The sequence below is a fragment of the Heloderma suspectum genome, chromosome 10 (genome assembly GCF_057233095.1).
Source record: "Heloderma suspectum isolate Gila_16-S chromosome 10, 16-S_ref, whole genome shotgun sequence".
Taxonomy (NCBI): domain Eukaryota; kingdom Metazoa; phylum Chordata; class Lepidosauria; order Squamata; family Helodermatidae; genus Heloderma; species Heloderma suspectum.
Window position 1 is genome coordinate 10210064 of NC_139467.1, and position 16895 is coordinate 10226958.

General features: G+C 47.5%; 1 protein-coding gene across 3 annotated transcripts; it reads left to right on the forward strand.

The window, feature by feature from the left end:
- The first annotated feature begins 1248 nt into the window (after nt 1-1248).
- On the forward strand, nt 1249-15321 carry LOC146337653 (pregnancy-specific beta-1-glycoprotein 5-like). 3 transcript variants are annotated; one of them, XM_084815050.1, is made up of 4 exons: nt 1249-1932; nt 3993-4370; nt 10728-10783; nt 10884-11042. In XM_084815050.1, exons 1-4 carry the CDS (start codon nt 1854-1856, stop codon nt 10989-10991), a joined length of 621 nt encoding a protein of 206 aa, XP_084671176.1. In that variant the 5' UTR covers nt 1249-1853; the 3' UTR covers nt 10992-11042. The 3 variants fall into 3 exon arrangements, with proteins under 3 accessions (XP_084671176.1, XP_084671177.1, XP_084671178.1); XM_084815051.1 differs by lacking the exons at nt 10728-10783; nt 10884-11042 and adding an exon at nt 14910-15321 and having other exon boundaries at nt 1377-1932; XM_084815052.1 differs by lacking the exons at nt 1249-1932; nt 3993-4370 and having other exon boundaries at nt 9988-10783; nt 10884-11041.
- The last annotated feature ends 1574 nt before the right edge of the window (nt 15322-16895 follow it).

Sequence of the window (16895 nt, forward strand, 5' to 3'; positions counted from 1 at the left end):
TCCAGGTCTTGTTTTTACTGACTGCATAGAGCTTCTCCATCTTTGGCAGCCCCTGCCAATAGTGAGCCTTATCTGTGGGAAAGTGCTGGAGAATGTCTAGGAGAAATTCAGTGAAATTGTCCACTCAATTTCTCTGCCCACAAATAGGCTGGAGAATTCTGAGAGGCCATTTGCGCACAGCTTTAGAAATGTATCTAGATGAATTTGCGGTGTTAGTGATGGGGAAATGGGCCACATTGATTTAATTAGTAACCAAATTCTGCAGAAGAGGGGAAACTGATTGTGCGGGAGGCTAACTTACTCCGTTCAGGTCAGGGCGAAACATCCTTCAGCCACACCTTCCAATGTGGAGGGCAGGCTTCCAAGATCACCCCCCTTCCCCAGCCACACAGCTCCAAGTGGATGATCCAGGTTAGCTTCAGAAGCCATCCTTACCCCGCCACTAGGTTGCACAGCCCTAAGGGACATGTCTCAGGAAAGGCTAATCAGCATAAAGGTGCCTTCGGGTGCTCACCAATCCCTCATCCTTCTCGCACATCCTTGCAGGCCAAAACAGCAATCAAATGAGACCAGATTAACCTGCCTCAACTTTACTAAATTAAACCCCTCTCCCGCACCTCAGAGTCCTCGAAAAATACACCAGCAATGCCAATCTGTCAGTGAAAAACATTCTGTTCGGCCCCTGGAAAGAGCGACCAGCTCATGCTGTACTGAAATAGGGAGGAAGGGAGGATACAGCCAGAAGGGAAGAGGCTGAGCCAGGGGGCAGAGCAGGGTTATAAATCCTCAGCTCCGCCCCACCTCGCAACTGCGTGATGTGCAGCAGCATGCCACGCCGGGGAGCCTCGTCTCCCAAAGGCGCGGACCAGCACGTTCCGGCCCGTCGGTGGCACAGCCATGCCGTCTCCTGGACAAAGTGGGCACAAGACAAAGTGTTTAAAAGGCTCATTTGCAATGGTGATGGGGGGAGCAATCAGCCCCTGGCCAGGAGTTCTCCCCCGCCCCTTTTATGTTTCTTTCAGAAGTCTGACACGGGACAATGCTCACTCCCCCAGATGATGAAGATGGTGGTGGTGGTGCAATGACAACACCCACTTCCTTTATTATGGTTTGGTGCTCCATTTTCTGGACATAGGGAAAGATACCTGTCCAAATAGCTACCTGCGCTACCCGTCTTGTTAATCACTACCTGTAAGGCGTTTCACATTATTGGGCTTGATTCCAGGCGCCACACCGCCCCTTCTTGAGGGGCGCCGGCGCATCGTGCCTTAAAGAGCATTGCGCGCGAGAACTCGCAAGGGGGGGCTGATGGGGGGGCGGCGGCGGAGAGTCAGCCGACGTTCCTTATTCCGGCTTCTTCTGCAAGCTCTTGTGTTGAAGGAGCTCGGATGAGACCCGGCAGGGGGAAGCGATTTCACCCCTGGCATCCAGCGACCGTTCCACTCCGCCGGCCTGCCCGTCCCTCCGCCGCCAAGCATCTGCTACCCGCTCCGCTGCTGTCTCCTTCCATGCCCCCGTCGCCGGGGCTTCTGCCCTCCTCTGTCCGTCGCGCAGCGCGGCCCTGGGGGAAGGAAGCTTGCGGCTCTTCTGCTTCGTCCCTCCTTCCTTCCCCTTTCTCGGCGGTAGCCAGGGGCCGCGCCTCGCCCTGAGCTCTGTCGTGCGTCCCGCTCCTTTGCCGGCTGGTGCGTCCAGCCGAAGGCGCGGACGGGGAAGGCGGGGGGGGCACCGTTGCTGCCAAGCCCCCATCCCAGGCCGTCCGACCGGAGACTGGCTGCAGAGACTGGCGCAGAAGGCAAGGGGCGAGGAGAGGGCAGCGATCCCCTGAGGCGGGGCATCCCCGTGGCCGAAGCGCCATGCGGAGAGCGGAGGAGACGCGTCTGTGCCAGGCCCCGTCGGGGAGGAAGCGCTCCTGGCCGGCAGCGCTCCTCGGAGGTGAGTGGGATCGGGACCCTGGAAAGGAGGAAGGAGGGGGAAAGGGCGGGGCGGGGGTCTGAATCACTCGATGCCACAGATTGGCTAGGTGGGTGACAGGATCGCCGTGGCCGGGCCGCCCCCGCCGCACCTGTCTAATCGGTCGTGTGTTCTGCACACCTTACGGGCAACCTCTGGGCATCCTTTGGCCTATTCATGCAAGGGCCAGCTGGAGCCAGTCAGTCCGCTCCTAATTTGGCTTCTGCTGCAAACCAGAGGAACAGGTTTCCCCTGCGCTGGTTCCCAACAGAGACGATGGTCATTCCATCAAAATGCAGCGTGCAACTTTCCACCCTGGGGTGCTAAAATGATGTCTGCACCCGTAGTGGAGGTGTCTTGCTTGAGGCGAAGGTCCCTCTGTTCCACCACTGAAGCTGCCATTCTCAGTTCTTGTGGCTTGATGACTCCAGCCCAGGGCGACACACACACACACACACACACCGAAATTCAGCAAAGCCCATGGAAGGACAGGGCATGAGTTTAATGCCAGGAGCCGCCTCGCACACATGTATTCACTGCATATTACCGTAGCCATACTTTGGGCCGGGGTGCAGAACTTCAGGCTCAGGGACCAATCCAGCCTGCCCGGGGTCCTAATCCAACCCCCCAGGGTTCCCCAAGTGGCCATGCCATGCCCCCTTCTCCTGGTCCCACTCCCTCCCCACTAACCACTGATGGTTTGGTGGTTTTCTGATTTTTGTGCAGTGTTTCCCCATTGTAAAATGTTGAAAAGCCTCTCCTAAGGCTTAGTTACTGGCAGGAAGCACTTTAAACTACAACATGCTGGCATTTTGGCCCTGCCCTATTTGCTTCCCTGCCCACCACTTCATTTTTTTTATTTATTCAAAGCATTTATATCACACTCTTCAGTCAAAAGACTCCCAGAGTGGCTTACAAAAATCAGCTGTCAGATAGTCAAGCTCACAATCTAAAAAGGCAGGAGACACAAGGAAAGGGATTGGGAGGGAGGGAGGAAGGGTGCTTAATACAGTTGGCCAGATGGCTGAACTCAGGTTTGCACCGCATGTATCGTCCTTGCAGACTGGCCTGTTCTTTGCTGTTCATTTTAGCGTGTGGGAATTAACTTTGGCTGCAGCAGTCTACAGACGTTAAAGTTTAAAATCTGAAAGGCTGAAAGAGGCTGTGCACTGCTGCTTTAGGCCATAGGTAGACAGAAGGTCAGTTGGGAACTGCTGACTGATCTCTTGGTGATCTTGAGTACATCTGCAAGGGTTTTTGACTCCCAATTGTCTAACAATAGCAACAACTAAAAAATAAGAGGTTTTTCCCCAAATTAGATTGCTGAAAAAGAAGACTTGTGGGGAAACCAGGAGTGGATTTTTGTTGAAACGACTTGTGAACTTGATTCTAGTAGTGATCACAACTTTCTGGGCTGGGACTAGGGTCAGAGGCACCCTATCCCTTAATAGTTAGCGTATGCCCACCTGCCTGAGCCATTATTTTGCCATGGGCTCCAACTGGAGTGAGGGTTTTTTATTAACAATTTTTAAAATGAAGTAGATCCCACAAGCCTGGAATCTGCCCACCCCTGCTTTAGGCAAAGTTAAGCTGTCCATGTCAGGGAGGTTGAGCTGATTTTGACTTGTATAATGGAATTTGTTTATTTGCAGGATTTATACTCCACCTTCCTAACAAAAACTCAAGGCAGCTAATATTATTGTTCATTTCCCTTCACTTCAATACTTGTTTTCAGTAATGTAGGCATTGCAGTTCTAACACAACTTATTGGTTAAACATGGCTGAGGGTGATGGGAGTTATAGTTGTGGGGTTTTCTGCTCAGTGCATCTGGAGGGTGCAAAGTGGGGAAAGATTATGTTAAAGTCTGTGTGAGAATGAAAAAGCCATAGCGACAATATTTGGGGGGTATTTACTGATTACCCCAAAGCCCTCCTGAGAACACAGCCACACACATGCTGATCTCTGCTGTTGTTGGTTTTTTTTGCATAGAATAGGAGTTTGGCTGGAAGTGAAGTTCCCTCTCTTTTTCTCCACGCTGCAGGCTCCATCCTCAGTTCTTGCTTCCTGCTGACTGAAGCCCAGAATGGGAGCCCAAAAGAAATCCCTGTTGCATGGGTACCCCTAAATCCGATAGAAGGACAGGATGTGACCCTAATGCCAGGAAAAACTGTGAAAGACTTAGTTAGATGCAGCTGGTACCGAGGGAGGACAACTGATTTGGCAAAGCGCATCTTCATCTATTACCCACCACCGAATGCTCTAGGGCAGATTAATGGATTTGCCCACACTGGGCGGGAGACAGTGGGCCTGAACTGCTCCCTTCACATCAGGAATGTAACAACAGCTGACTCTGGAAGCTATACAGTGGCACAAGAAGGACCTCTGACTACGGTGGGATATGCGAACACAGAGGTCTCAGGTATGATTTTCTTTCAACATTTTAGGGGTCCCCTTAGTGACTTTAGACAATTTGACCACTTCATTCATCCAGAGCTGGGACCTCTGGATTTCTGAGCACATTCCCTGAGGGTCACATGAACGTGCCCCGCACCCAGCATAATCACTTCCAGGAATAAGCCATGTGCTAATGGCTGGGTGAATTAAGGACAAACAAATGATGAAGAATTAGAAAAGAATAACATTTGGGTTGGGTGACTAGGGATGGTTTAGCTATGGCCCACTTTCTCTTTGGGCTCCTCCTGCAATTCCACATTTCCCAGCACATTGTTCTGTAAAGGGGTGTCTCTAAATTTTATTATCACGACTGTCTCCTTGAGGACTCCATTTCTTCATCCTCTGAAGCAATGGTGGAGATCATTCTGTAGCGATGTGAAACCAATGCTGTCACCTTGCTTCTTTTGCTGTCAGCTGGGGACATACAATAACACTCATTTAGTGTTATAGCCTTTAAAAGGCAATTTTATTTCTGATCCTTCTCTGGGATGCCTCCAGGTATCTTCTTCATGATGCCCAGCTAGAGAGTCGAAAGATGAAGGCTGATCTAGCCATTTGTAAATGTTATTTCTTTATCCTTGAGAACTTGGTCCCAATGGTTCAGACATAACTTCGAAAGTCCTAGTGCTGTGGCAGCTTGTCTGTGACCTGTGACTGGTGCCTTGTCTGTGAAAATGACTCTCTCTGTGTGCATCATGAGCTTAAATCAGGGGGAAGGATCTTTGTTAAGTCAGAGGGTGCACAGGCTGTTAGCGTGGGTTAAAAGTTTGTGCATACAAATACCCTGCTGCCAAGACTAGAAGGACGGACTGTGACCCTAACAAAGGAACATAAGAAAAGCCACGCTGGATCAAACAAAGGGTCCTTCTAGTGCAGCATTCAGTTCACACAGTGGCCAACCAGCTGCCTCTGGAAACCACCAAAAAAGGGATCAGTGGAATAACACCCTCCGGCTCATGTTCCCCGGTCCCTGGCATAGAGAGGCATACTGTCTCTGGCGCTGGATGTAATATATAGCCACAATTAGTAGCCATTGCTGCGGCTGGCTACCCTTCTTGAAACTGCCTCACTAATTCAGTGCCTCTCTTTTTGTGGGGGAGCACAGTAAAGACGGATGGCATCAAAAGAAAACTTGGGGTGTAGAGCATCTTTTTGTAAAGTTGGAGACCCACAATCCTGGCAACACAGGGTCAACCAAACCCCCCAAATGATGTTTTGTAAGAGAAATTAGGCCAAACCACCACCAGAGGGCCATATAATCCCATATGTATTGTTTTGATGGAGGTGACAAGCTGGTTCTTAAAAGTAACACCTGTTCCACATTAAAGTGCACACAGTCTTTGGGGTATACATTCGAGGACCAGTTTTATGGCATTTTGCTGTGTGCACTATTCAAACCTGCCATTAGCCATGTTGACACCCCAGAAAAGAGTGGGATATGAAATCTAAATAAAAAGAATACTGCCAAGCCTATTGTTGTTCATTTCTTGTAAAATATCTAAAATTATTAGGCTCACTGAAGATATTAAAAAGAGACAGGCCATGGTTGCAGGCTTCCATTTTCTGTCCATCCATTAGTCTATGCCTGGGCTTTGACCTAAAACCAGGATGCACCCTTGAGGCATGAGAAGTAGAAAAAGAAGTATCTATCTGAGCATATGCAGAGTGAACTTCCTGCACTGTTGAGTAACGTGGAACAGTACATGGCACAACTGGGATGAGGAGAAATGCCATATACTGGAAGTAGCATATAACCATCAGGACTAGTAGCCATTGATAGCTTTATGCTTAATGAATTTGGCCAATCCCCCTTTAAAGCCACCCAAATTGGTGGCCATCACTAAGAGGAAATAGCATTCCAGGCAGGGGTTTTTAAACTCATGTGCCATTTTTTAAGGAAGGAGGCCATTTAATGTCCTTGCCTGGGCTATGCAGGGGCAGCCCTGTCCTATTGCAAGAGGCTAGTTCTGCATGCTGTGAAGGGCAGCTGCCAGGGAGAGAGGGCTGTTCTCCTGCAGAATCCCCCTTGGAATGGGGCTCCAAAAGAGCACGAGACATTCCAGTGGGCTTCCACAGGAGAACTTCCCTGAGGAGTCTGCCCCATATTAAATGCAGGGGGGAGTAGGGTATCATTTCGATTTTATACCTCAAGCACCCTCTCGCTCACTCTTTCCTTCCACTTCTCTGTGGAAGATAGAATTTGTGCTCTCTGTTAAGAACATCAAAAGAGCCCTGCTGGGTCAGACCAAGGGTCCATCTAGTCCAGCATTCTGTGCACAAGGGTCCATCTAGTCCAGCATCCAGCTGCCCACGGGAAACCCACACACAGGACATGAGTGCAACAGCACCCTCCTGCCCATGTTCTGCAGTAACTGATGCACATACGCATACCGAATCTGATACTAGAAGCAGCATATAACTGTCAGGACTAGTAGTTATTGATAGCCTTCTCCTGAATGAAATTGTCCAATCCCCTTTTAAACCTATTCAAATTGGTGGACACCAATACATCTTGTCAGAGCAAATTCCATAGCTTATGGATTGTGAGAAGCAGTTGTTTCTTTTATCTGTCCTGAATCTCCCACCTATCAGCTTCATGGGATGGCCCCAGGTTCTACTACTATGAAAGAGAAAATGTCTCCTTATTAACTTTCTCCACACCATGCATAATTTTGTATACCTCTGTAATGTCTCCCCTCACTCACCATTTTTCTAAGCTAATCAGTTGCAGATGTTGTGACCCTTTCATCATAAGGGAGTTGCTCCACCAATTGACCATTGTAGGGTGCAATTCTGTGCATGTTTACACACAAGAAGTCCTACAATACCCAGCATTCCCCAGCCAGCCATGCTGGCTGAGGCATGCTGGGAGTTGTAGGACCTTTTTCTGTCTAAATATGTATAGGATTGAGCTCCTAGTTGCGTTTTTCTGCATCCTAGGAGGACAGCTGATTTGGCACAGCTGATTTTCCATTTCCCACCTCCACTTCCTCCAGGGCAGGTTAACAGACCTGCCCAGACTGGGTGGGAGACAGCTGATCCATACTGCTCCCTTCACATCAGGACTGTAACATCAGTTTGGCTCTGGAAACTATTCACTGGCAAATGAAGGAACTGGGACATCTGGAATAGGAAATACAGAGGTCTCAGATATGATTAACTTGATCACCAGCCATTCTGTATTTGGGAGACTAGTGATCCCAACTACAAGCATGGCTTTTCCCCCAAGAGACAGTCTACTCAAAGGCCCATCCTCAGAGACACAGGTAGCGCTCTGTAGTGGAAACGCAGAAGACCGTTGTATATCGAGGAGTCAGTGGTGCACCAGTTCTCTTGCTTATGTCTAGAGTGCCATCGTGCCTGTTTGTTGAGCTATGTTAGCGGTAGCTATGTTAGTTGCCAGAGAATCACTTGTTGCTGCTCTGTTCAACAGAATGTAGATATACAGTATTCCTAGCAGGATCTCAAGGACAGCTACTTGCTGTTTAGAATGGCTCAGAAGAATGCTATCTTCTGGGCTGGCAGCCTGGCGGTTATCAGGGAAAGTGCCCCCCTCCCCCACAGATTGTATGAAGTCATGAGACCATGTGCAGAATGGGGGGCTCAAGGAGACAGTATATGATTCCCTGGGACCCTCCCAATTCAGAGTTCTGACACAGACTGATCGCAAAAGTGCTGTGTACAAGCCAGGCTGAGTCTCAGGATACAGTTGCTGCTGAAAGGGACTCCCAGAAGCTAGAGGGGCATAAGCATGTTCATCTTGTCTTGTAATTTCTTGCTTTATTAGGCTATCTGGGCTCAATAAACTTCTTCCCTTCACCCATGGGTGTGTTCATTGCCTCTGAATATTCAGAAAGATCCATTCCCTATTGGCAAAACAAGCCCCATGACATGATTTTGGTTCTATGCATTAGTTGCCCAGGTCCAGCACCAGATACAAGGGGGTCTTGGCAAAGTGCCGTCCAGTCCGCCCTCCCCCTGAAAACTTGTCACCCTCCTCAGGGAACTTCCCAGCAGTGTCAACATAGCCACAGTCTCTGGTAGACGGCTGCAAGCTACTCCCCATTTTCAATTTCCACGATGCCCGTTGTGTCATTCAGTGGCATTGCAGGAAACTTAAGACAGCGGGCTGCAGCTTTCAGCCCTCCACCACAAGGTAAAATTGGGCCAGGAGAGATAAGCAGGTGAATGGGCCCAGCAGAGCAGGCCTCAGCACCTGTGGACCGTCCGCAAGTCCCAGAGGATTCTGGGTGCTGACAGCAGCCCTGCATTACCACGTATCATTATTGCCCTGTGATAAAGTCAGGCTAGTTGAAGGGTAGCTAACATTTCCCTTGTGGTAATGGATGAAATGGGGATTCCACTCCATGTTAATGATTGTAGCACAGGAGCTGGTAGCAGTTTTAGGTCAATTCCTCTGGAGCACAAACATGGTTTATGGTTCCCACGTACTGAAAGGTGTGCCACTGTTCTTGGTTTGGGGGCCTATTCACTCGGAGGCAGGCTTTTGGAGATCAAACTGTTTTCCCTCTCCTCTGCCTTTCTGACTTGGGGGGCTCTTTTGTCTTATTACCCTCATGAAATTTGCCCAGAAAATCAGGCCCAAATTGCAGGGGTCCCCCAATGACACCGCAGAGGAAGTGATCAAGGTGGGTGAAGCTGCTTCTTAAGCCTGGCTGGTCCATTCAGATGGCTCTGATGCATATAGAGAACATGGTGCTTAGGGGCATCTCTACACCAGCCTAAAACCCTGCATTTAAAATGGGGCTTTCTGCTTCCAGTTTACATGCAGGATCACAACTGACTGCCTTTACACATGCCCCCTTCCCCCCCCTTGCCTTCCCCCCCCCCTCCTGCTTTCTGTTTCTTTGCAGGATAAGGAAAGGCTTCTTTACACCACAGCCATGTGGTTTGAACTGAGGGAGTGCCTTCCTTCCTCCCTGGCATGTGTGCAAAGGGGGGGGGGGGACATGTTTTGGTAGCTTAAGTGTTTTCTCTCGGCCCCAATCCTGGGCACTTACTTGGGAATAAGCCACATTGAACTCAACGGGACTTACTTCTGAGTAGACATAAGTCTGCAACCCTCAAGTAAGCCCCATTGAACTTAATAGGGTGTTCTGAAACAACAGAGGATGTTGCTTCTGAGCTTGGTGGGATGGGGGATCAGATGTGTCTCCCTTCCTTGCAGGGTGGCATTTTACCCTCTTCTCCCTCCCAACCGAGAAACGCAGAGGCAGAAGATGCAATCGGCAGGTGATTCTTGCCCTCACGCCAGTAGTAAAGGAGGGGGGTTCTCATCAAACTCTAAACCATGCCCCATTTTCAAAAGTGACAGGTCCCCCACCCCTGTTGAGATGGGAAGTCCCACCCCAGCCGGAAGTCCCATGTATGCGATCAGCTGATCTGGTCATATGACCTTCAGGGTCACCTGACAGGGGCCATGTGACCCCTCTACAAACTCGTCATGCCACCGTGGACCAATAGGAAGAGGTTTTAGAGCCCTAGCAGGTACGGGCACAGAAATGGCCCCACAGGGCCATTTCCAAGCTGCGCCCGGATTGGCCCAGAGGAGCCATGTGACCCTTCTACGAACTCATCATGCCACTGTGGACTGACAAGGATTGGTTTTAGAGCCCTGACATGCGCAGGAACTCCAGATTGGCCCATCAGGCCCCACATGGCCCTGTAAGGATTGGCCCCAACCCCACTGACCAATAAGGACAGTCTTACCCCCGGAAAAACAGCTTTTCCTACCAACCAATCCAAAGCAGGGTCAGTCAGATTCCACCCAGGCAGCCTTTTTGCTTGCCCAGACACGTTTTCTGCACAGAGAACATGGCATGGCTAAAGAACATGGAGTGGCCAAGACTAATTGAGGGACCTTCGGGTTTTACTCATCCCCCAGTACCCTTGAACATTCAGCCCAGAAAGATGGAAACTGCAGATATGACACCTGGAGGCATAAAGATTACACCGGGGAAGGGAGCTGGTGTCACAGCTCCTGAGAATGTAATAAAAAATAGTCCTGCTTTAACAGAGAGCTTACCTTTAGCTGTATTTCCCACGGGACAAAGAACTTTTCCTGAAGCTCAATTCCATGCCGATCGGAGTATGGATAGCACTGAACAAGGGTCTGATACGGAGTGTTATTGCAGCTGTGATCTAAAAGCTGTGCAACAAAAGGTGAAGAGTGTAGAGATTCCTGCCACTGTGAAGCCTGTTGAAGATGTGGATGGTGGGGTGCTTATGAAAATAGCCACACCAACTGTGGAGAAAATGGAGCTGGGTGATCCTGACACAGTTTGGTCTACTTACCACACAGCCCTTGAGGATCTGGAAGAGGAGATGGAAATTGTGGCAGAGAAAGGTGGCACACCGGTAAGTGTTTATTTCTGAGATTTGTTCTTAATGGTATTCAGAGAGTGATTGTCGGGGTGGAACATGCTGCTGACTCTAAACTTTTCATTGTTTTACACAGGAACATGGAATTTGTGGTGACATTGAGAACCTGAACATCAAGAGTTTACCAACAGTCAACATTTCCTGCATGTCATGTATTTCCCCAGACATGGGCATAGAAAGATAATGCTGTCTGTGGTGGTTGTTTCCTTTGCACCCATAAAAATGCTTTGTAGTAACCCTATGCATCCATTCTTGTGTTAACCCACGAAATGTCAGAGCACAAAGAAATCCTAAAGAAGATTTATTATACCCCCGGTGATGTTGGGAGTTTGGGTGGAGTGAACCCTTTATTTCAGGAGGCAAAGAAACAGTGCAAAATGCTGGTCAGAAGAGAGGTTACCAAGTGGCTCTCAGATCAGGAGGCTTACACATTGCATAAACCAGCAAGGATCCATTTTAAAAGAAATAGGACCATTGTGTCTGAAGTGGATGCACAATGGCAAGCCGATTTAGTTGACATGAAGCAATTTTCTCAATACAACAACGGTTACAAGTATATTTTAATGGTGATAGACATTCTGTCTAAATATGCCTGGGCTTGCGTTCTAAAAGGCAAAATGGGCAGGGGGGTGTCTGGAGCTTTTAAAGCTGTTTTCACACAAGCCTATCAAAATACAGCCTATCAAAATACAGATGGACAAAGGAGCGGAGTTCCTAAACAAGGATGTGGGGAGTCTATTAAAAAAACATGGGGTACACCACTTCATTTCCAATAATGAAGTCAAAGCTGGGGTTGTGGAGCAGTTCAACAGAACTTTAAAAACAAAAAAGTGGAGGTATTTCACAGCCAACAACACCTTCACTTATATAGATGTGCTACCGCAATTCCTAAAAAGTTATAACCATAGCTTTCACAGAACCATCAAAGCTAGACCTGTGGATGTTAATCAGTCTAACTCCCTGGCCATTTGGAAAGTAGCTTATGGGAGCTCTGTAAAAAGAAAACAGGAGGCGGCCCTGTTCAGAAAAGGGGACCATGTGCAGATTTCTAAAGGCAAGGGTGTCTTTGCCAAGGGTTATGAACAGAATTTCACCACAAAGTTATTTATAGTGGATCAAGTCATCCAAAGAGCAAAGAGACCTGTCTACCAGTTAAAAGATTATGAAGGAGACACAGTAGTGGGGAAGGTTAATGCCACAGAGGATAGGGTGTGCAGGAACGAAGATGTCCTATCTTCAAAAGGTAGGGATAGGAGAAAGTATCACCTAGTGAAATGGTTTGGCTGGCCTAGCAAGTTCAACAGTTGGGTGCATGCTTCTGATCTTTGTGAACCTGTATAGAAGGGCAGAACAGGATGGGTGACAGTGGGGTTTACATTACCCTGCCTAGCAACGCCTGTGCAGAGGTTTTCCCACAGAACACCATCTCTGCATTTACTATATGCTTAGCAAGATCTCTGGATCTTCCAGGGTCATGGGAAGTGGGTCTGCTGGAGATACAATACCCACACAGCTGGTACACTCTAACTAATGATGCACGATTTGAAATTAATCAAGGGAAAAGCAAGTGGACCTTTTTTCTGCACAGTGGCTATTATGTGAGCATTCCTGATCTGCTCGAAAACATAAACAGCATCATACTAGATAACAAGGATGCCCCCGAAGTGATTCTGCAGTACGATACGGTATCTGGAAAAATTAGTGTTAAAGCCACGGAACCTCATAACTTACTAGCTAGTACAGAGCTGGCCCGCATATTGGGGGTGTTACCTGGACATCCTGACATTACAGGCGGCTTTAACACCTTATACATCTACACAGACATTATTGAACACCAGATAGTGGGGGGCTTTTATGTACCTTTACTGCACTGTGTGCCGGTGCGTGGACAGAACAAGGAATGTGTCAACATTGGTTATGACAAGCCTCACTACATCCCTGTGAGTAAGCATCACATTGACACCATCACTGTTGAAATAAAGATGGATCAGAACAAAAATGTACCATTTCGTTTTGGCAAGGTGGTTGTGAAGCTGCACTTTCGCCCCTGGAGACCCCTGGTATTTTAAACCTAAAATCAAAATGGTTATCCTAAAAACATATGGGGACCCTACCCTGTATAGGGGATATTATAGGGCCCAGGCCTGAAATGCACTGCCAGGATTCCATGGAACCCCTGTTATGTATGGAGCAGGGATCAGTGGGATTTTCAGGAGACTTTTCCGAAAAGCAGTTCCCCTTTTGAGAAGAGGCTTGGACATCATCAGCTGCATAAGGAGTCATGGCAGAGGACTGGGGAAAATTCTCCCTCTCACTGATCTTGATAGATGCCTGAGACCCCATCCCACATTCAACAGCAGCCACTTTTACCCTTCTCCACCTTTTTTTCTGTCTCTCTTTCCTGCCCCCCCCCCATTTACCATCTAGCCCAGCTTTCCCCAACCTGGTGTCCTCTCAGTATTTGGGATTTTGACTCCCATTATCCCCCAGCATAACCAATGGTCAGGAATGCTGAGCATAAGTAGTCCCAAATGTCTGGAGGGCACCAGTTTGGGGAAGGCAGATCAACACTTCACCTGCTGGTGGTGGTGGTTAATAGCCAAGAAATGACATTCAGCAACCTTCTTTCTTCTTGAAAATTTGGTCCAGGTCAAACCTCGGAACTCCTCTGAAGCCAGCAACATATACCAAGTAAGTGGAGGCCTTTCATGCTTCCTCCTTCTCTCAGAAAGCACATCTGATCTGACCCAGAGAAAGCCAGAAATGGGATTAAAGATTAACATTGTGAAGGAACACTGGAACTAGCCCCAGTGTCCCTGCAAGGTAGGACAGGCCAAACCAGCCCTCATGTCCCCAAGAAATGCCTGGTAGCCACCTCCTCTGGCCAAGAGGCACTGAAATTAGCACTGAAGTTACTCAGAGGGAATCACACCAACTTGGAGCTGGATAAATGTTTGTTATGGGGAATGGAATAGAGAAAAGGGAGAATTGGAGGAGGTAGGTTACAGAGGGTTACAAAGCTGAAATACTTAAGAAAGGTAACCAGAATACACAGAGAGCCTTTAACCTATCCTTATACAGACCTAAGTATGAGCCTCCCAGGACAGCATCCAGCCATCAGCAGGTCCAAAAACCACCAGGACAAAGGGAGACACCATGCCTCTAACCTCAGCCACCTTTTAAGGCCCAGTCCTGGCAACCCAGGGCAGATTTCCCTTAGCCAATCGCTAGCTCAGCCCCAGGGTGGACCACCCTCACCCCAGAGGAGGCAGGATGTTCCCAGCAAACCCAGCTGTTATCTCTCTCCCAGTTAGTGAGGACTGAGCACGGCCTTGCCTAGCAGGGCCAAGGAGCTTCTAGACAACACATGATTCCAGGTGGTTGCATCAGACATGACACACAGGCCTAATCTTATGGTGGAAAAGCAAACCGTCATTCTTGACAAACATCATCTCTGTGTGTTCTGCAGGGAGGACACAGGGAGGACTCCAAAGTGTCTTTGGGAGCTGAGCCAGGGAGATTTCAGCAGGTGCAGATTTTCTTCTCAGCCCTGTGGGATAAGCTGCAGCTCCTGGAATTCCCTTCTCTGTTTGCCACCACAAAGGTACTGGAGCTCAGTCCATTGTTATATCTGGGGTGCTTCGAAATGGAGGGCTCCTAGTGTGACCAATCAAAAGACACTGCGGAGCTATTCCATCTTTTTCTCCTGTTGGTTTTTACTGGTAAGAAAAAAGTGAGATCCAGCAGTGGGAAAACACAGGAGAGATGCAAGTGGAAGATGACATTGTCTGGATGTCCAGTAAAAATCTGTGAATGAGGCAGGATGCATGCATAATAAAGCCTTCTGGAACCACCCCTCATCGCCTCATACTCCAGGCTGTGATTCCAAATTCCTTGCAAAAATCATCCTTTGATCTGTATAAACTACGCAAATTAAAATATTTGCATTCATTTGCTATTCTTCCAAAATGTATGGTGTTCTCAAGTGTAAGAAATATAGCATCATCAACCGTATTTGTGTAATTACCATGAAAACAAATAAAAACCAGAAAGGGTTTGATTTTGGAGTTTCCACCTGACATATCTCCATTTTTCTCTTCAGACCCTGCAGCCAACAGCCAAGCTGTGTATGATGAACTGAGGAGGTAACAGGTGAACCTGCCTGACTACTGACTCTACTCCTGACTCCAGTCCAGGACTTGAGGAAGGATTGGTGAATCTGTCAAGCTCAATTTCACTCATGTTTTTCCAGTGCTTAGTTCATCCTCTCCTGCTTCTGCAGTAGGCTACTGGGCTTTTTGTTTTTGTTTTTTGCCTGCATGAAAATATCTATGGATTTTCATGTGCATTCTTTAAAAATATTTTTTTCAGGAGATTTTTTGATTAAATAAAGTATTGTTGTGTGCATTCTTCAAATATTTGCATTTCTGCATGCACTGTTTCAAATGCACACATCTTGTGCACTTTTTTGTGAACTGTATAGCAAAATCCAGAAATATATGGTTCTTAGCAGCAAATTGTGTTCTAAATCATGTTTAGGTTTGGGAAGTGTGCACTTGGAAAGTTCACATTGAAATGTGAACCAAACAGACTTCTCGCCCATCCCTAGCTTTGAGGTAGATAAGATAAAAGAGGTTCAGTCCCCTGGTTTGCTGATGAAAAGAATCTCAGGTAGGTGGTTGACCTGAGGGGGGAAAGTGTTTTGCCTGAGTCCTCTGAGGGCTACTGTTAGTTGGAACAGAAAGCAATGGGCTAGGTGGGCTTATGCTTTGATCCACGATCAGGCAGCTTCATAAGTTCAAGAGACTCCCTATAATGGCCACAAAGAAATCTGAGAAAAGTTTACTTGTGTGACCAACAGCTGATCCTGCAAAGAGACAATGACGGTCATGACACCAAGGGAAGTGGGACTGAGATTCTCTTCCACCAATTTCATTTTTAAAGTCTCATCATCTGTGAGCTGCCCAGCTCCTTTGCTCAAGACCAATGGTGCTTTAAAATGAATTAATAGAAGACCAGATGATTCTTTGCTAAGGGACCAACGGTCAACTCTGAGCCATTGCCTAAATCTTTTCTCAGTCATATAATGGGAAGAATATTAACTTCCTTTTGCTAGGAATATAAATGCCAAAGAAAAAAATTCTTAAATCTCTAATACTTTTAAGCAATCAGTGGATGCAATTTTAAAAAAAATCAAGAATTTCACTAATTCAATGTCTCCCTGTCTTTTGAGGAGCGCAGCTAATACTACATAGATCATGTCAAATGAACAATTGGAGTACAGAGCATCTCTGAAAGTTGGAGACCTGCAATCTTGGCAAAAGGGCAACTCAGCAGCACGGCATTTTGGATGCAAACAACCCGCAAAAATTACGAAGTTTCCTCAGAGAAATGAGGCTGAACCACCACCAGAGGGCCATATAATCCCATATGTATTCTATTATAGTGACAAGCTTGTTCTTAAAGGAGGCACCGCCTGTCCCACCTTAAAACATGCACACATGTGTGGGGGGGGGGGAGACTTATTATATGACCTGTTTTATGGTGATTTACTCTGTCTGCAATTCAGAACAGCCATTAACCATCTTGACACTCCAGGAAAAGGTGGGATATGAAACTAAATAAAAATAATACTGCCAAGTCTATTGTTCATTACTCACAAAGCAGCTAAAATTACTAGGCCCTGTGAAGATGTCAAGGAGGGATAGGCCATGATGCAGGCTTCCACTCACTGCCAGCTCCAAGTTTCCAGAAAAGAAAAACTGAAAACAAGGACTGGCCAAATGGAATAGAATAACCTTAAGAGGGGTATGGCTGGCAGGATCAGGAGTGCTCCTGTTGGAGCATGAGGGCACAATTCAACATTTTGTGGCATGGTTAACTTCTTCCCTCCGATAATGAACTCAGTTTGGAAGTGAAAGGTAAGAGAGTGGCTTCTGCATACTCAAGGGACACCCTAGCTAGGTGTGCTGAAATATATACGTTTGTGAATTTAAGGAACACTTCCTAATAGGAACCTGTGAAGTTCTAGCAGTCAAGCCTTCAGCCGGAGGCAGACCGGGTGAATATATAAGTTTAATGATTGTGT

Excerpts from the sequence above, each read along its gene's own strand:
- LOC146337653 (XM_084815052.1), top strand. The coding sequence starts at position 10,241 with ATGGCATGGCTAAAGAACATGGAGTGGCCAAGACTAATTGAGGGACCT. Across the intron at positions 10,784-10,883 it reads CAGAGAAAGGTGGCACACCG|GAACATGGAATTTGTGGTGA; the intron begins GTAAGTGTTTAT and ends TGTTTTACACAG.